This window comes from Xyrauchen texanus, chromosome 14 (assembly GCF_025860055.1).
Source record: "Xyrauchen texanus isolate HMW12.3.18 chromosome 14, RBS_HiC_50CHRs, whole genome shotgun sequence".
Taxonomy (NCBI): Eukaryota; Metazoa; Chordata; class Actinopteri; order Cypriniformes; family Catostomidae; genus Xyrauchen; species Xyrauchen texanus.
In genome coordinates this window covers 25,866,099-25,886,484 of record NC_068289.1, presented here as the reverse complement: position 1 = coordinate 25,886,484, position 20,386 = coordinate 25,866,099, and the positions used below count along the sequence as shown (strand labels likewise).

Sequence of the window (20,386 nt, the reverse complement as noted above, 5' to 3'; positions counted from 1 at the left end):
AAGCACACACGCAGTGTCATTTTAAATTTAACAGAATCATTCACGACACCCAATAATGAGATTTATGTTTTTGCCAAAAATGTCCATCTTAATGGGTTTGACTATAGCAGTGGTTTAAAGGGGATGAATTTAAAGCCAAAATTTATAGCAAAATTCTAAAACAGCAATTTTATTGTAGCCAACTCAAAATAAAGTTATCTACAAATAAATATATCATGCCAAACATATTGCCGATTAGCACTGTGGCAGTCAATTTATTGTATGATGAACTGTTTCCAAATATAATGCAGCTAATGCAGCTCTCTGCTGCATCATGGACTTACATTCAAATAGGTATTCTTGTTAGGATCCACAAGGTCCTTGAAGTGCTTGGTGTTTGAATTTAGCTTTTAGAAACTCAAGTACTAGAAAAATCTGGAAAATCTGCCTGTATTCTTGAAAAGTTTTCTAGAAGTGCTTAAATTCAAACAGAACCTTTCTATACATTTAGCATGCCCGGTAAATGCATACATTTTCCACATATCTATGATTATATTCATGATATACCCCGTTCACAGCTAATATATTTGAACCACCGCAAAATTGGAAGGGGCCATCTGACTGACATAAAAAACAATCAACCACAGCTAATTTTTTTCACTTGAGGTGTGTGTACTTTTTGTATTGTTGTCAAATGTCAATGTGAATATACAAACCTCTACATTCTGAGTAATCAATCAAATATGCAACCACATTTTGTGCTAGGTGACAGAAATGTCTATTATTAGCCACTGGCCTGTAAATTGAGTTGTGTTGTGTCAAGAAGTTTAGCACCAACATAATTTCACTGCATGTTGTGGCATGAGCGCACTAAAGGAAATTAACCTTATGTATTGTCTGCATGGAATGTCACCGTCGGTTAAGTTGAGCCGTGATATTGCATAGTTGCATTTATATTTAATATGGTCAACTCTGATTTTGGTTAAACTCACAGTCTGTTTCCACAACATTCTCCATTTTAACACATATTAGAGTTAGTGGTCGACTGATATCAACTATGCCGATAAATCGGCCAATATTCTGACATTTTTAATTATCGCATGGGCTGATAAATTTTCCCCTTTGGCCGATTTGTTTCTTGAGGGTGCCAATAATCGCCTGTTTACATGTGAAGCAGCTGAGACATGTAAACGACCAGTCATGGTTCATTTTGTTGTTACATGCCATTGTGGTACTAAAACGGTGTAACACAGTCTAATTTAAACGGTCTAAATATCAGAGCCAGGACAGGCACATTTGAGCTCATAACGATAAAGTGTTAACCGGTTTCATTCTCCCTCTCTCTCCTCAACAGATCACTGTCAGCATCTCGTGCAGCACTGGCACATTTTAAGACACCGAATCATGTTAAAAAGAACTTCAAGTTTCAAAAACACGTGTCAAGACACATTAATTTTTTCCGCTGCGTCTAGATTGTTTTTAGGTTAGGAGTCACAAAAATATGATGTTCTGAACAGGTTCAGGCTGCAAAGAGGTGACTGTTACATTGTTGAACATTATACCAAATTGTTCTGCACAAAGCAAAGTTTCAGTGCTTGATAAAAGGTAAGGCAATGTTTTTTTCCCTACTGCTCTAGTGTAATGAGGGGCTGCTGTGCCTTGTTAAAAATGTTTGTTTGCAGTTACAATACTGTTACCGGTTATCGGTGAGTCTTAAAATGTCTTCAAGTTTTCCAAAATTTAAGGTCATAAAAAGGTCTTAAATATCTTAAATGATACAACAAAAGTCTAAATTATCATTTAAAGAGGTATTATATTTGGGGGTGGAAAGACAGGAATCATGATATGACCTAATGTGATTATCAAACTTCATTAGAATATGATTTAATTAAATAAATGCCCTACATCCTTCAAAGTGAAAGCGTGACAGTTGTATTTTCTCCAAGCATGTGAGCGTTTCCAGCTGTTGCAGAGCAGTTCACAATCGTTAAGCCATATCGGAAATTTATGACAAGCGATTACTGTTGTAGTTAATGAAATATGAAAGTGTTTACTTTACATTTTTTATGTTGTAATACGTTGTAGATTATTGTAGGAGTGCACATTTTATATCCCTTATTTGTTTGAGCAGCTGGAAGCAATGAAGTAGGGATGGGCGGATCAATTCTAAAGGATCGATACTTCCGATACTAATGTAGTATCGAAAATATTGATCCTCACACAAAAATATTTCGATTCTAATTGTAATTTTTTTTTAACTAGGAATATTATTGTTTGGTAACATGAATAATAATCATAAGCTTCAAAGTGAAATAAAAAGGATTAGGCTATATTAGCAAATACTTGTGCAGGATGGGAACATTTCTTCTTTCGCTTATAACATTCATGCTGAAAGACACAAGCAGACAAGCGCTTGCGCTGTCACGAGGCTCGTTCAAACGAGGGATCAGTGCCTTGTAGAGGCAATGATAGAAAATCAGAGAAACAGCTTCTGGAGTAGCCTACAGTCACACTAAAATAACAACATCTAACGGTGACATTTCTTATTAATGATAAGTGTGTGTAATTGTTGTTTAACCTGTTGATATGCACCCCCTTTTTGAGCACAAACCATGAAAATTATATACCTGAACTTAAATGGTTGTATTTACTGGACCCTTTGGAGTATGGACACAGTTGTAGTATATTTTGAAAGAAGACACTTTTGGCTTTATTTTCCAAGTTTCAGAATTAATATATGCTGTTATTTTGTAAAGAGAAGCTGAAGTTTATAGTAATGGAAATATTTTGTGCTGAATGTGTTTTTATAATCTAAAAAAAAACAATGTACCAAGACAACTGAGAAATTGAATTCTAAAGTCTATCCACAAGTCTAAAGAAGTTATGTTTCAAATTTATACAGCCAACCTGTATAGCTATTATATTATATTATATTGTATTTAGGGATGCACCGAAATTTCGGCCGCCGAAAATTTTCGGCCGAAAATGGCACTTTCAGCACTTTCGGTTTTCGGCCGAAAGAGAAAAAAGGCCGAAAATATATACCTCCTCGCCCCGCCCCTCAGTGCTCAGATTTCAATCTGGATCGATCTAGCCCTTATCACAGCGCTACCAAACAAAGGCCGATCATGTCAGCGGTGTGGAAATTCTTCAAAGTTTCTGATAAGGACATCAAATTTGCGATCTGCAGTGTTTATTCAGCAGAACTTTCAAGATATATACACTCTAAAAATGCTGGGTTAAAAATAACCATTGCTGGGTTATTTGGTAACCCAGTGCTGGGTAAATATTGGACAGAACACACGCTGGGTTATTTTTGACTCAGCTTGCTGGGTTATTTATTTTAACCAGTGTGCTGGGTTATTTATTTTAACCAGTGTGCTGGGTTGTTTCTTGACACAGTGCTGGGTTAAACACGACTACTTTTTAAAGGTTCTTTATTTTAGATAATCTACTACTAAAATAGTAAAAAGCATGTTATGCTTATTAAAAAACATTTCACAACAGTATACATGTACAACAAAGCATTTTATTTAATTATTAAATGGCCAGCAAAAACTATAATGTTTGCGTATTCAACACAGATGAACATTGCGTGCGCAGACACCAGGGAAAACTTGAAAATGAATCATGTCGAAACAAGACGCTGTGTTCTGAAGTGCATATCAAAAGCGACCTTTTTTTCACTGCCCAGGGACGAGCATGTGAAGAATCAGTGGCTAGAGTTTATATTTACAACTATACCGCACAAGTACAGCCCGAACCTTGTGCTGTGTTCGCGTCATTTTAATGACGATTGCTTTACGAACATGAATGCTTTCAAGTGTGGATTCGCGAGACGGTTGATACTGAAGGATGGTTCAGTACCAAGTTTATTTGGATCAGCTTCCTCCTCCGAATCACAACCTGTAAGTATTATTAATAATTGTTGCTTTTATGTGTTTTTTAGCATGTTAATAAGTATTTGTGTGTGTTGTGTACGTTACGCTCAGCGCAGCTTCTAGGTCTCCAATGTCAATTTTTTTGAAATATGTGAAATGTTTGTCGATGTTATTGGAGTTGTCATAAAGAATAGAGCAATAACTTGTAGTAATGCAGTGCTTTACCAATATGTTTATGCGTTGGGCTAACGCAAACAATAACTGATTGGGTGTTTACCACCGAACTTTGGGCTATGATCGTTAACATAAATCAACTCAAATTCCTTCTCTGATTTTGATTTTTTACTACAAAGCGGTGATGGGTGTTCCGTTTCCGACAATCTCTGCACAGAGTATACCAATCACAACTGACTGGGTCATCTGACCAATCACCGCAGATTAGCGTCACGCAAAGGAGGGGTTTGGAAAAAATTTGTCGTTGAACGAATCATTTGGGAGTCGCTGAGCAAATCAGGTAAACATAAATGCATATTATAAGACAACAAAAGTGTTTTTTGTCATTGCATGCATGTAAAACTGTTGTTGGGGACTCCCAAGACAATATTAGGAACATTTTAAATGCCATAATAGGTGCCCTTTAACTAGTATGTCGTAAGCTCTCCGTAAAGTGATGCGTAGTCGCACAGAATTACGTTTTTTTTTTTGTACTCCAATCAGCAGCCTTCCAATTTGTAAACAGGAACCGCGCGCATCACTACAAACTGCTGTCTCGCGTGAGCGGTCAAAACAACGACGTACAATCTAAAAAGTTATATTACCACATCTTTCATAGCCTATACATGGCGGACAAAAGGAACAGGAAGAACATTTTCAGTCATGAAGAAATTCTAATTTTAATTGAGGGCTATAAAGTGAACAATATAAGATCTTGATAAGGCTGAAAAACGCAATATGGAAATAACCTGTTTTATAGAACCACTATAGCATTTAAGACGAAAAAATTAATGTCTAAATAAATAATAATAATAAAAATAAAAAAACTATGTCTTGAAATCCATTGTTTAAACGGAATAATTGACTCCGGCCAATTGAATTATTGTCATTAACCGGCACCCGATGAGTAGCGGACACGACGCGATTACCTCAGGGTACACACTAAAAACTCCTGGGTCAAAAATAACCTATAATGGGTTATTTTTGACCCAACTCCTGGGTTAAAAAGGGACCAACTAATTTCTGGGTTATTTCAACCCAGAAAATTGGGTTATTCTTTTTGACCCAACTTCTGGGTTAAATATCTGACCCAAATGTTGGGTTAAAAAAACCCAACATTGTAGTTAAATATAACCCAATTTCTGGGTCGAAAGAACAACCCAAATATCTGGGTTTAAATAACCCAGAAATTAGTTGGTCCCTTTTTAACCCAGGAGTTGGGTCAAAAATAACCTAACTTGGGTTACTATGCAAAGATGCCTTATTTCAGCAAATAAAACTTTGTTTTACATTATATTACACACTTCAAGCACTTTTACATTTTATTGCATTAAATTAAATTGTTTATATTTAAAAAAAAACACACACACACTTGGACATACTTTATTTTCCTATTTATTTTAGGTCAGACTGTAATAATGATAAGAAAAAATAGAAAAATAAACAACTCTGAAACATTCAACAAAATAACCAGATTAAACTAAGTTCAATCCAGTTTAAAGCCTTTAGAAGGCTTTAAGTCTTTAAACATCGGTTGTGTCATTTAATGCAGTTTACAACAATTAAACAGTCCATGCAAAAGCCTTAAGAAGGCTTTAAGTCTTTAAACATTAGTTGTCATTTAATGCAGAAAAATAGAAAAATAAACAACTCTGAAACATTCAACAAAATAACCGGATTAAACTTTAAGTTCAATCCAGTTTAAAGCCTTTAGAAGGCTTTAAGTCTTTAAACATTAGTTGTAAACTGCATTAAATGACAACAATTAAACAGTCCATGCAAAAGCCTTAAGAAGGCTTTAAGTCTTTACACATTGGATGTGTCACTTCATGCAGTTTAAAACAATTAAACAGTCCTGCAATTAAGCAAGGAAGTCTTAAGGAATTTGACGGGTTTTGATTCAGATCCCTCAATCTGATACACAACTTGCTGCAGAAATTCCCATGCGGGAGCACACTGCTTAGGGTAGTTGATATCAAGAACATAAAATGCCTTGAAGCACACGTCAACTGCTCCAAGCAGTGTGCTCTGAGGAGTGCTTGACCAGCTAATATCACAAATGCCTGAGATGCACATTGCTGGGGATCTCCCAGCGCCAGAACAGAGGGGAATGGCTGTGATTGCTGGAGGTATTCCACCATATTTGTTCCAACCTAAAACAGACAGAGACAGAAATATAGATAAAAGAAAGTGAATATTGTGTAGAAGGTGAATTGTAAGCAGACTACCAGTTTGTGTTATAATGCTAAAACTAACTGTACAAGGAAGTCAAATGAGCTGTGGTTCTTAATTGGTGTGTTCATTTTGAGTGGGTCATGAATGTGTACAAGAAAATGTGGGTTGAGAACCACTGAGTAATAAAACGTAATCTCTTTTACCACTTTCTAGTCAGATTTCTACCTTGGATTAGCCTGGCTAACGTCAGACCTTGTCTCAATGAGACATGGTCTGGAAACCACATGGTCATTTTCTTGTATTTGAGGCGTGGTTTACGAATGCCCAGAGCCGTTTATTGGGCGCTACGAATGTCTATCAAATGCGCCTGTACGTGGCTCATAGCCAATCGTTTCAATTATACCAGATGATGTATGTAGAGCGACAGAAATTCGACGAGGAAGAAGATGATGGGTCAGAGATTTATGTGTACACGATGGCGTTCAGCGACTATTGCCGTTTGTGCAAGACAAACATGAGGGTAGAAGGTATATATGGACACTCTACAGACATAAACAAACTGCTTCGATTGTGTCGCATAGACATCGTCGTCGTCTTGCTGCTCCCTCCCGTTCTGTGATTGGTTCCTTTTTGAGGGAAAATCTGGTCCATGGTATCCAGGCTGCCTAGCAGCGTGAATAAAATTGGGCTGCGCGCAAGTCAGCATGGGGAAACCCAGGCTAACCTTGGATGGCATTGCCCAAAACTGAAATACAACTGTGAAGAACCTTGAAGTTGTTTTTTTTAAATCAGGATTCACCCTTTAGCTTTCACATGAAACATGTCACTTGGATTGCCTTCTTTCACCTGTACCGTATAGTTAGAATTAAGAATATTGTCTCTCAGAGTGGTGCTGAGAAACTGATCCATTGTACTTACAGGCATTTGGTGTATGAACGCTGTCCGTGACTCTTCAGTGGAGTGCCGGATACTCTTCTTCCCAACTCTGTAGACGGCCTGTGGTACCATGGTGGGTAGCAGTGTAAGGGCTAGTTCCCCTTTGGCATCTGTAGGTTAAAGCAACACTAAGTAGGATTTTTTACCTTCAAATAATGTTTATAAAATCGTTTCAGTGGTTCATCAAGTCGTAACAGGGTGAAAGGCACTTCTGGATTTCAGCCTTGGGGTCCTTTAACTGCTATATCCACACTATGCAAGTTTGCCAGATCGGGTCGCGTTTCTATAGTTCTAATGAGACAATTCCGCTTCCAACCTGTAGGGCGACCGCAGAGGAAAAAGCTCCTTAGGGTTACTTTAACAATATTCTAGGTATCAGTATGTGTGTGGAAAATAAAATGACTGTATAGAAATATGTAAATGAACAGATATTTGTGTCTCAACATACAGACAAATGTGACTAGGGCACGCAACGACGCGTCGGCGTCATCGATTACGTCGACTATGAAAATACTTCGACCACGAATGAAATGCGTCGACGCGTCACATTCATTATTTACGTTTAAATATCGAGTAATGGCGGCTTCTGCTCCAGCTCATGGTGAAAATGACAATCTGGCTTTATCACATAAAGCCAGACCACGATCATCCAAAGTATGGGAATACTTTAAACTACAGCCGAACAGAAAGGTGCTTTGTTCACTATGCAAAGCGGAAATGTCATACCATGGCAGCACAACTGCTATGAACAAGCATCTTAAAAGGAAACATCCTGTGACTCTGCGAACTCAAAGCGACGAGCCAGCTGGGTAAGTAGTAGGCTTTATTACAGTGAGTTTTTGGAGTTGTTGTTGCGGTCATACCTTCTTTTTTCAGCTATTACAGCTTGTGTGCTAGTTAATAGTGTTAATTGCTAACGGTGCAGATGTAATTTATTGGCCCATTCGGCGACAATAAAATGGACTTTCATTTATAACTTCAACTTAAATCTGTCAACGAAGCCTTCAGTGCATTTAAATTGCCCGTTTTTAAAAGTTGTGTATGCACATGTAGACTAGAGACATGCACTCCGCGGGACCCAACACAACAGAGTGCTGTGCGGGATCTGATGGCCGAGTCGTGGCGCTGGCGGTAATGCACTCGTGCGTGTGCTGGTTGCTGGGAGAATAAAACGATTCGCGGGACTCCCGCAAAATAGAAATCTATAAATTGAACATCTCAAAACAAATAAATTGTCATTCATCTGTTGCACAAAAGCAGCAAGAACAACTAAAACAAAATAGATAGACCCTGGCCTGTAAATCGTTTCTATGTATAACATGTTTGCAGCGTTTAATAATGTAGCCAATCACAGACATATGTGTTTATTTCTTGAACGTAATGGCCAATCAGAAGCATTTAAGATGGAATCTCCTCACCGCTCAAAATGGACTTTTTGTTCAGTGCTGAATTCTGCATACTGGCAAATCGATATAATGAAAGATTCATTGTGCAGTCAGTTTCATTGATAATAACAGAGATGTCCGCTTTTTAGAAATTATTAAGGGAGAAATCCGTCCACGCATGTCTCTAATGTAGAGTTTAAAAACAAACAATAACGTTATATTTACATATTAACAGTAGCCTAGGCTGTAATCTAGTGTATTTATTTATTTATTTTTATTTGAATAGGGACAGATACAAAAAAAAAAAATCAGAAAATGAATTAATAAAAGTTTGAAATATTAATGTAGAAGTTGTACTTATTAAAAGTACAAAAATATGCATTAGATTAATCAGAAAAATAATCGTTAGATTAGTCGACTAATCGAAGAAATAATCGATAGATTAATCAACAACAAAAATAATCGTTAGATGCAGCCCTAAATGTGACCAAAAGGAAAGGAATCCCAGGAGCCTTGCCATAGAACACAAAAGGTCCGTTTTAACTTACCCAGTGTCATGTCCTCAACAGTAACTGAAGGGAGTTTATTTTCCTGTTTGGCCAAGTACAGGACCTTTTCGGCATATTCAGGGAGCCAGGTCTCAAATAATTTAGGTGCAGCCTCACCATGCAGCACCAGGAAGTCCTGCAAAATCTAAAAATAAACACAGGAAACAAAGGAAAAAATTTGATATCCGCTCCTTTGATACAAAATGTAAATAAGGTATTGCTGATATATGTTCCAGTGGAACCATACCATGCCCGGACTGGTGAGATGAGGGTACTCTGTGAGGATTTCCAGTATGTCCTTGGAGCTATTACCCCGGATCCAGTTGGCTCTGGATAACACTGTGTCCTTCATGTAGGACTGCACTTGAGTGAAAGGCTCTGAATTGTGTTTCAGCCATTCCTTCTGTTGGAAGGCTCTTTCTTCTGGAACGGTTGATTCTTCAGAGAAACAAAAGAGATTACAAATAAGTTTATGAGTTTTATTCCTGTAAAACTGCATTCAGATAGGGACAGGGAAGCCGTTTTTTTCAATTAATTTCAATGAGGGTCGTGCATTTCCACGCCTGCAGCCGCAGGGGTTGCCGCAAAAAAATGCCACTGGCATCCGACAAGAGACATTGAGCCAGATTCAACTTTTGGGAAACCGGAGCCCCACGTCATGCTCCAGCTGCCTTTCAGACACTCAGATCGATCAAACCTCCACAGACAGCCTGAAATGTCTCTGATACAGAGAATATCCAGGTTGATTCACGGACTAAACTTTGATAATCTACCTGTGTGTGTTCTGACTTTGTTTATTTCATGTACTAGCTTTCTAAATCTGAGTCTGACTCGCAATTTACTCCGCAAAATAATGACACAAAGAAGTTTAATTTGATTTGTGTCCAATGATTAGAGAGATAGAGACATAACAGTGAGCAAGCTCCGGCAACCCACCTACACCCCCCACCCACCGAACTCCTCTACCACGGTTACCGGCTTCTCTGTCCCTGTCTGAATGCGCGCTTATGAAAGTTTTCACTGTTAAACTGATACATGGTATTGGCACAAGTTCAATACTGACAAATTTGAAAACGTTTTCAATACGCATAAGGGGGAAGTGTCAAAAAATGCAAAGTGCCTGTTGTTGTGGCGTCAGCTATTTTTACTTTTTCTGCCAAATTCAAGAAACAAACAACAGAGACAAACATGCAAATCTAATCCTTCCACTCCTTCAACGCCATACATTTTCTGTCATTGATAATGTAAATAAAAGACTTTTGTGAGCCTGTGTCACCTGGTATGTATGCCCTTCGTGACTGGCTGGCTTCAGGCATTTGTTGGGTGGACCCACGGTTTGACCTCTTTCTGACATTCCTTAGTCTTTCTTCTAAGAAGCCCGTGGCTGGGTAGTGTATCACTCCTCCATCCTTGATTAGCTTCCTGGCTTTTGTGTACCATATGTCCTGGGGGAAAAAAGAATTTTCATTATCCAAGAAGGACCTTTTAATCTTTTACAAAGTTTTGCAATAGAGATAACACACCAATTAAGAGAAACAAGTGTTAAAACGAAAATGAAAGAAAATTATACACATTCAAATGTATTGTCTTGCATGACCCCTTCATCTCATTAGACACCATTGCTTATTAAGTACATTCACATCTTTGTAAGAAAAAGAAAAAAGAAACGTTTTTAAGTTTTTAATCAGCATCAATTTCCATGAACCAAGATAATAAAACTCACATAGCCACTGTCTGAATTATCATTCAGGGCCGGGAATGTCTGCACCAATGATAGCGCCAGGGCCTGTTTTATGCTTGTGGATGGCCTGTAAATATATATAAAAAAAACACTTTCAGTAAATAAACAAGTGACACACAAATGTACAGCCTATACATTTACATTTCCAGATATTTAAATATATCCAGAAGTAAGATAATCTGAAAATATCAGAGACATTGAATTTCAAATACTCAACCTAATACTTTTGCAATCATCGACAGAGAACCTGAAAACAAAACCTATGTTTAAGTCTGTTGCCTAGCTTTAAAGGAGACCTATTGTGCTTTTCCAGTTTTTCAGACTTATAAATATGTTTAAAATGTTGGATCCTTATTCTGGAGGACCTGCTAAGACTCAGTTTCAGGCTGTGTGTTTTGTTGTCTGGGTCAGTTTTCCGGTTTCAAGACGTACTGTTGTATGGATGAAGTCGACATTTTTAATAGTAAACAAGCCAATTTCTGTACTTTTCATTTACTGGGTTTGACAACTTCCTTGAATGTGAGCAGAAGCGTCTCTCCCACCTCCCCTGGGCTGCAGCATGCAGCGGAAGCAGCAGCCTAAGGGGAGGGGCGAAGCACTAGATCTGAGAGCAAAGCAGGAAAAAACCAGAATGGAAGAATACATAGCCAGCTTGTATGCAATAGTAACATAGTTTTTGTTGATCTAAACTTTCATATGTGCTCCACTGAGGTCCAATACCATACTAAAAGCCACTGAAATGAGCATAGTAGGGCCTCTTTAAGTTATATCAAATGTATCCTATATTTAACATACCTCTGTCCAAACCTCTCAATCAAAAAAGACACCAGAATTTGTGTCAGAGTGATCCTTTGTTTTCTATTGATGACTCCAGTGTCTTGAAGATTATTTATTATTTCTCTGCCACTGGACACTGCAGAAAGAACCTGTCGGATATCCTAAAATAAATGACAAGAATAGTTGTTGAGGTGAATCATTGCAATTTACCAATTTAACCCTGGGATACCAATTTTGGACATAAATGTGAATATTTGATATCCTGACCTGAAGTTTCATAGTCAAATATTAGTAAAAGGAAAAGGTGAACAAGTACTAAAAAATATTTTCCTTTACCCAGAACAATAGCTATTGTGAGAGCCAAAGTTTAAACAGAGAAAAAAAAACACTTACAAGTGGTGGAACTGCTTCTAACACCAACATCTGATTTGCCGATTCTTCCAGGGGGCATATGAGGTCAGCATCATGGCTTCTGGATTCATTAGAAGTCGAAGGTTGAGGTGACGCAGCAGCTGCCGGAGCATTAGAACCCTTCTGCAGAAAATAAAATATAAGTCATATTTTAAGATCCAATGGGTTTGGCTACCTGTGTACAGGCACAAATAAAAAAAATATTACTTTGTCAGCAGTACACTCTTGTCTTAAAGGCGCTATCAGCTATCCCGGTTGGTGTAACCTCTTGTTAATGTTTGAATTATTATCAAACAAAATGGAGGCTAGCTAGACCCTCCCTCCTCCTCATCCACGCAATAACCCCCAAACCCCACCCCACATCATTCTTGTCGGTTATGGCTGTTTCAGTGATCACGGGATGCTCTGTTTGTTGCTCAGTTTGTTTTTGCTGCGTTTGTGGCTGTCTGCAGAGACCGCATTTCTGTACAGTGTTGTTCAGGGGACAGGCAGCTAGCGGATAGTGAGATGTTTGCGGTATGTGAAAAAAAAAAGTGTGACATCACTGATAGCACCTTTAAGAGACCAGTGCATCATAGATCAAGGTGAGTGTCATAGGGTTGTGTATAGTGTTTAGTTAAAAAAATATATATATATAATAAAAAAATTAAAAAACTCACTTTTACTTAGTCCAATTTATCCAATCTCAGTAGTTCAAGTAGTGTCCCCTCCAAGTTGTTTAAATATTTGTCATTCATTGAGTGATTGGGGTGATACTGATCATCTTCCAATGAGGCAGAATTACTTAAGACTAACTTAATTTGGTTGGTGTGTTCTCACGTCAACAAAGCCGTGTCAACAGTGGCAGTGGCTGTTCACATGCTTAACTGCAGTCTAAAAAAGTCTGTAGCGCAGAGAGATGTAAGAAGTGTCATCATGTTCTCTGTATGACTTGACTGCATGTAATGGATGATGATCAAGCAGCTCTTCCACATCAATAGCTAAAAAATCCTTAGTGGGGATCACACTGTACGCAAAAAGATGTTTTTCAAACCCCAGTGTTTCCCACTTCTGCACAACAAGCTTTATTCTCAAGTTGCCCATTTGCTCAAGAACCAAAATGGTTTTTATAAGCCCAAACTGAGGGTCCCCATCTTTGTCATAGGACATAAACACTATCATGCCTGATCTATAAGTGGTACCCTTGACCGTGACCCTGGCCGGTGCGTACAGCTCTGTGAAAAGTGGGAGCCCTATCAGACCACTTTGGATCTCTTTATAGCCTTCGAGGTTGGCTAAAAATGTTGTGGATCCAGGTCCAATTTCTGTGTTGTGACTTAACAAAGACCCACTCATGAAACTGTAGCACTGCATAATCTGGTGTCTGTATGCCATTGTTTTACAGATGTTTCGGAAGTTGCAGGTGACATGACTGACACGTTTGAAGAACCCATGTTTGCCTTCAAAGCGCATTGACCAAAGGTGTATCAAGGGTCCGAGTTTTTAAACACCTTTGGATAATGGAGCATGAAATGATGTTTTGGGCGCTAGATGTAAATGAGGATAGAGCTCCAAGAAAAGAGAGTGGTGGTCTTCAATGATTTTGCTCAGGTAGCGTGTTGCTGCAAGAGTAACAGATGGTGAGAAGATGATCTCCATGGACATGAGTAAAAGTAGGAGAAGCTCCCATTCCTTGGAATCAGTGGGGATCAGGTCACCTATCATTAAAGGCAGTAAGCGAAGTAGGCACCACATCTGAGCTGCAGACTGTCGCAGAGGGCTGTCAATATTCTTGAGATCACTCTTGCTTATTATCGATGGCTTGTTTCCCACATCAGAAAAGCCATAATCAAAGCTTGTAATGCGGTAGTTAATCTTATCTAGTGACATGTGCTTTTGCTCAATTAATGATTTTAATACAAGCTTGACTTCGTATGCCCCTACACCTTCCAGAATGTCATGCATTACATCCACAGCTACATTGTCTGTCACGTGGTAGAAAGACAGGCTGTTTAGGGCACTGTCCCTTTTAAGGCCCGTCTTAGAGGGGTTGTCTGTCTCCAAATCTGCCCTGTGAGTATTGGGATCACGCAAAGGGCAAGATCTTCCTGTGTCTGTACTCTCAAGACATCTCTGTGTACTCTACACAGCCGACACACATGGTTTCCACTGAAACTCTCAGTATACCCAAGAATAGCATTTAAACCCAAATTGTCCCCGACTACCTGGACAACTGTGAATTTCACTACTCCTTGAAAGTCACAGGTGTTAACAGTGATACCATCCTTCTCGAGACACTTTAATTCATCCACGATTGGAGCAACACTGCATCAATGCCGTAAGTCTTTGCATCGTCCGATTTATAAACTGCTAGCAGGAAGTGTGACTGTAAATTGGACAGGAGATCTGGTGGCAAACTCTTCAGGATGAAATATATAAATCCTAACTTGTGAACTACAGTCTTGGACCCAAGAGGATTAACGGTTTCACAATCATCATTGTACAACAACAATGGCACAGACACCTCTTTCGAAAAGAGTGGATGTGATTTACAAAATTCACCGTCAAACACATCATGTAGAAAATCCCTCTTTTTCCTTTGCCATTCCATCATTGCGTGTAAAATGCCAGGAAGTTCCAGTATCTTGACTAGAAGAGGCTTGAGCGGAATACGCTGATAGGTATCAGGCACAGCAACTTGTCGGACACTGCCAGTGACTGAATCCCTCTGCTGAACATAAGAGACGGCTTGGTAAAACTTCCTCAACTGGCTGAATGAAGTTTCCAGAGTTTGTGAAATACTTTATCTGTTTGTAGTCTGTCTCCAGTCCTTTGAAAGGCTCGGCTGCGTCTGAAAACTCCTGTCGGAGCTCTTCTACCTGTGGGCTCTGATCATGACCTAACTGACTAAACAGTGACATTGTCTTGGTTTTTAGTCTGTTCACAATGTCACCAATTAAACTTGAGGTGTGTTTAACCACATAGTTTATGTTAGTAAATGTCTGGGAAGACCTGGATCTTAGATGAGCTAGAAAAAGGGCTACTCTGTCTGTAATTCCCTCTTGCTCCAATTCATCCCAAGCATCGTCTAACTGCTCTGCTTGTACACCTTCAACTTGATCTTGATTATCATCTTCATCAACATTAAAAACATTAGCAGACTGATGCAATACATTGGCAGGCTGGGCCAGGGCCAGGTTCTCTTCGTGTTCCCTATGTAGGTGCCTTCGATAAGAACGAATGAAGGAAAATGTTCTGTTACAACTGCTTTCACAACACTGAAAATATGTTGTTGAACTATTTACATTGTGAACTGTGCGTAAATGTGATAAGAAAGTCTTGATATCACCAGGGATTAGCCTTTTGCACTTAAAGCATGTATACGCCATCGGCCTGTTGATCAGCGGTGATGAAAGCCCTTAAGCTCTAGTGGAGGTAACTTACAAATTCTCTGAAGAGACTCAGGAATTTAAGCCTGGGGCCAACTTTGCGGACAAGATTTTTTATAGTGTCTTCATCTAAAAGAAGAAATGCTTCCTCATCTATGTCTTCATCTGAAAGACAGAAAACAAGACAACATGAGTATTTAATGGCCAAGTCAAGACAATTGTGAACCACTCACCAGATAATCTTTGATTATCAAGCTAACAAATAATCACTTTTAAAGTGTTAGTTCACCCAAAAATGAAATTAATGTCATTAATGACTCACCCTCATGTCGTTCCAAGCACGTAAGACCTCCTTTCATCTTCGGAACATAGTTTAAGATACTTTAGATTTAGTTAGAGAGCTTTCTGGTCTGTCATATTGTTGTCAATCTGCATTCACGACTCCGCAGTGACGCTGGTGGCGTAAGATGCTACGTAAGGCGCCGCATCAGATATCACGTCATCAGCGTCTTACGTTAGCAGCGTCTTACGTCACCAGCGTCACTGCGGAGTCGTGAATGCAGATTGACAACAATATGACATACAATGCTCAATAACGTCATAGTTTTTCTTATTTTTGGATCAAAATGTATTTTCGATGCTTCAAAACATTCTAACTAACCCACTGGTGTCACATGGACTACTTTGATGATGTCTTTATTACCTTTTTGGACAAGGGACAGTATACTGTACATATGGAGGACCAGAAAGCTCTCGGACTAAATCTAAAGTATCTTAAACTTTGTTCCGATGATGAAAGGAGGTCTTACGGGCTTGGAGCGAGATGAGGGTGAGTCTCATCTCGCCATTTTTGGGTGAACTAACCCTTTAAAGGTGCCATGTGTAAGAAATGAGGTAAAAATATCCAAAAATGAGCTACACGCATCAAAAGAATGAGAAGAAATAAGAGCGATGATGTCATTAAAAAATGACAAGTTATAGTGCTGCAGAGATATCAACCTGAATTAGCATGCTAAATTACTAGCCACGGCCCGACAGGTGTCATAATACCAGTTTCGGCCATGGGAGGGGTACACCTACACTGAGAGTTTTCAGGCATGATCAGACATCAGTATCATGCAGTAATTTGAAGTAAGTAGTTACCGTAGCTTAAGTTACCTATGAACATATAGGTCTGGCATTGATACTAGGTAGGGAATTAGTGCTTGTATGATACTGTGTTATGTGTATCGCGGATACAGTATGAACGAGATAGTTGTAAATATCCGGATAAGTTACGGATGGCAATAAGGACGGATCTTTACTTAAGGCTATTGGGTCTATTTGATATGGGTCCACACCAATCAAGCTTATCTTCTCTTGATACCGACGAGATGAAGCCATTAGGCTACAGCTCCCCTCAACTCAAATCTGCGTGCGGCTAGGGGCAGGACAGATGTCATGTCAACAATATGGCCGCGGTTAGCTACTTCCGGTGTTTGCGAATAAGGCCTATAGAGAGATGATATAAGGGCAGTAAGAGTAAATGCTCACCTCTAAAATTCTCAATCAGCTCAGACAGCCGCCACTCAGTTAACTTGTCAGTGACAAAGCTGTCCATTTAAAATGACCTGGAGAAAACATATCAATATAGAGGTTAGCAACAATTCGAAGACTTGACCTGCTTCTTTAACCTGTTAGGCTGCAACCCCACTTTTTAAAAAATCCACAGAAATGGCATATACCCAAACTGAAACAGAAGCAGTTCATGAACCCTTTGTACTAAAAGCATAAAATATTCTTTTCTTTTGTCTGCTGCATTATTATTACTAATTAGCCTACACCTTCTAAAAGCCCTGAGGGACGTTGAGCTAAAAGCCCTGAGGGACGTTGTTTTGTCAAGCGCTGTCATGACGACAGCAACCGGATTTTTTCCTGAATGAGAGCGGCTGACGCTCATAACTCTTTCTAAACGGTATCGACTCATTTTTTCATTTCATAACACCTGACACAAATTAAGACATGACTGTCAATAAGTTTCTCAGAATACAATAATGGTCATAGTCAAATACTGAAACTTGAGTCGTATATATATTTTAATGATGGTTAGTTTGTCACGGTAATAACATTAAATCTGATCTGATAGTAACTTTGAACTATTTAAACAAAAACACGCTGGGCCACTTGCAAAGGTTAACAGGTTTTAACTCTCACTAACTTACTTCAGCCAGTTACGTTAGAGCTATGTATAACGTTAAGTTAATAGTGCTAAGCACGACGCGGCGCAGCTGGTAAGTTAACGTTAGCTGCTAAACATAACTCAACGATTGAGTTATGTCGCCACAAGCTGCACTGTACTTACCATATTAGTAACGTTGTATTATAACAATGAGATAAGTAACGTTAACTTACGTTGCAGCACATGTTATGAAAACTAGAATTTAAAGGCCGTGTAAAGTGAATGCTGTCATTTTCTTCTAAACACGTTAAATGGGTCATAAATGTATTTCTCAGAAATGTGAAAAAAGCATTTCGACCATTTTGACACATAAAGTTGTCAAAAAAGTTATTTTGACTTTACACAGACTTTAAACTAGTTAACGTTAGATGTTTTCGCGATAGCCGAGTCTAACAGTTACATGCCAACCACAAAATTAACGTTGCCACATAATGCTAGTCTCAGCGTACAGTAGCAACTAAGCCATGGTAAATGGTGCTAAACTAACTTAGCAGCGGGATATGGACACAGAAAAGTTAACATTACATCAACACTGAAAATACTTGCTTACCTTTAATGCACGACGAAGTCGAAGTTTCACCGAATAAGATCGAGCGCGAAGTGGATCGAGCGCGAAGTGACGGTTATTTCAAACGGCTGTTGAGAAAATTCCAGAACAACTGGGGGAGGGGTGACCCAGAACATGGGTTTCTCTTTGAAAAATAACCCAGAAACCCAAACAACTCAGGAATTGGGTCAAAATATTAACCCTATAACCCAGAAAATTGTTACTCTCTGAAAAAATAACCCATAATTTTAACCCAACACAAATAACCCAGAAAATGGGTTGAAGAAATAACCCAGGAGTTTTTAGAGTGTATTCATTTTTTTATGTGTTTTTAATGGTCACTTTTTCATTAATTATGTAAATCCCAAAAATATCATACTTCTCACTAGTTTAAATATAGTTTTATAGATTTATAGCAAAACATATATCATCACTTACCTTTACTCATATACTGTCCAACGTCGTCCTCCTCTCGACCGTTACGTTTTGTCCTTGAACAGCGCGAGGAGATGAGATAACCCAAACGCTGGGTCAAATATTCTAAGTGTACTTTATGTCAACCAAGGAACCCAAACGCTGGGTCAATATGAGCCAATACCGAGAATATAACCCAGCAAAATAGGTTAAAATACTTAACCCAGCGAATGGGTAGAAAAAATAACCCAGCATTTTTTAGAGTGTATATACAGAATACAGCAAGAGATTCTACAGGAAAATGTCACAACTAGCGCAGCTACACCACAACTTGAGACGTATTTATCTGAACTACGCCAGAAGCGACAATCCCCTTGACTACGGGCGCATAAACAAACACCGCTTTCCTTTGCTTGCGCGGATTGCGCACAGGTATTTATCTGCCCACGCACTAGCACAGAGAGTGAGAGACTGTTCAGTGCAGCATCTCATGTTCTTGATGAGCTTTCTGACAGGAGAGACGGTCAGAACGTTTAGCAACTTTTGTTCTTGAAGAGAAACCTGTCACTTGTACTTAAATAGAAAGCGGTTCAATATGATGTGTATAGCAATTACATTACACTTGTTCTTCACTTGAGGATACATCTGTCGTTTACAGTTGAGGTTGGATTTAGTTCAATTACTGCTGTTTTGCACAATCATTTTCACTTAAAGTGTACATACGTTTACATAAACAGAATAGAGCACTGATCTATATATATATAAATATAATTATATATTATAGATATATATAGATCAGTGGAATAGAGGCCCTCTTGCCATTCTGTGTCCTGCCTGTTGTTTTAATGAAAATTACTGTTGCATATTTAAACTTTTTGAAAGATGTCAGCTAAGTTCATTTCTTGACTCTTGTTTTGCATATAATAATTTTCTAAAACTTTACATTATTTGGATAATTGTTAATAAAATCTGTAAAATTTGATTTTTACAGAACTGAAAGAAGAAGAATATTTAATATAGTTTTAATATATTTTTTGTCCAATTTTGTTGTGCTACTTTCAATAAAAGTGTGATTTATTTTATTGGTTTGTAGTTTTTCAATTCAGATTAATTAAATTCATGAAATTAATGAAAAAGTTTTAATACAATTATACACAACATTTTTTTTTTTTTTTTTTAAATAGGTAAAAATTTCGGTTTCGGTTTTCGGCCAAGTGCATCCTGGATTTTCGGTTTCGGCCCAGAATTTTCATTTCGGTGCATCCCTAATTGTATTGTATTGTGCAATAGTAAAATATTTCTGCCTTAAATTCTTTACTTTCACACATTATTTTAAGGCTCTCTGATTAACTCACAAGCCCTTATTCGACATGAAGGAAGACTTTGAGATTGTGTTTCTTGCATTTGATCATCTCCACAGAAATAGAGCAGGACATCTCCTCTGTCTCACTGCTGCGTGCATAACCCCCATTTGGATTACATGGCCGTTAATTGAAACTGGAGTCCTTTGCGTTCACAAAATTAATACGTTTATTCCTTGCTTATTTTTCACGGGAGTTTGGCCAAAGTCTCTGTAGACAGCGTGCACATCAGAACGCTTGAGAAGTGATTCATCTTCACAACTGAATGACACAAGTGCTTTTTCCTGCGCTCATCAGACAGCATGCAGGAAAAGACGGGGCTGAATCCAGCTTCAACTGTTTGTATTCAGTAAAAGGAACTCTTGTGTTCGAAACTACACAACTCTATCACTGGCGAGTGAAATGTTAATTTCATCACTGAAAGTGCGGTAT

The 20,386-nt window shown here is 38.5% G+C and overlaps 2 protein-coding genes and 1 long non-coding RNA gene across 3 annotated transcripts in view; 1 reads left to right on the top strand and 2 right to left on the bottom strand.

Annotated features, from left to right (window-relative positions):
• The window catches only part of LOC127655076 (uncharacterized), a 50,132-nt gene that overhangs the window by 10,497 nt on the left and 19,249 nt on the right, over nucleotides 1–20,386 (top strand). The window lies entirely within an intron of this gene.
• Nucleotides 1,298–13,275, bottom strand: LOC127654569 (uncharacterized). Its single transcript, XM_052141773.1, has 10 exons — nucleotides 12,706–13,275; nucleotides 12,029–12,169; nucleotides 11,654–11,796; nucleotides 10,841–10,925; nucleotides 10,394–10,562; nucleotides 9,365–9,555; nucleotides 9,118–9,262; nucleotides 7,167–7,294; nucleotides 6,078–6,226; nucleotides 1,298–1,358 (listed from the first exon to the last, which is right to left on the bottom strand). Exons 2-10 carry the CDS (start codon nucleotides 12,056–12,058, stop codon nucleotides 1,298–1,300), a joined length of 1,101 nt encoding a protein of 366 aa, XP_051997733.1. The 5' UTR covers nucleotides 12,059–12,169; nucleotides 12,706–13,275.
• Nucleotides 15,449–19,416, bottom strand: LOC127655083 (uncharacterized). Its single transcript, XR_007972013.1, has 3 exons — nucleotides 18,618–19,416; nucleotides 16,948–17,024; nucleotides 15,449–15,579 (listed from the first exon to the last, which is right to left on the bottom strand). It is a non-coding gene; the product is annotated as an uncharacterized LOC127655083 (long non-coding RNA).

What these genes read in the sequence shown, in the direction of transcription:
- LOC127654569 (XM_052141773.1), bottom strand. Translation starts at nt 12,058, where the DNA reads ATGTTGGTGTTAGAAGCAGTTCCACCACTT. An exon ending in ATCTCACCAGTCCGGGCATG is followed by an intron (nt 9,263 to 9,364) that starts GTATGGTTCCAC and finishes GTTTATTTTTAG; the next exon opens with ATTTTGCAGGACTTCCTGGT. An exon ending in CACTGCTTGGAGCAGTTGAC is followed by an intron (nt 1,359 to 6,077) that starts GTGTGCTTCAAG and finishes AAAATGTGCCAG; the next exon opens with TGCTGCACGAGATGCTGACA.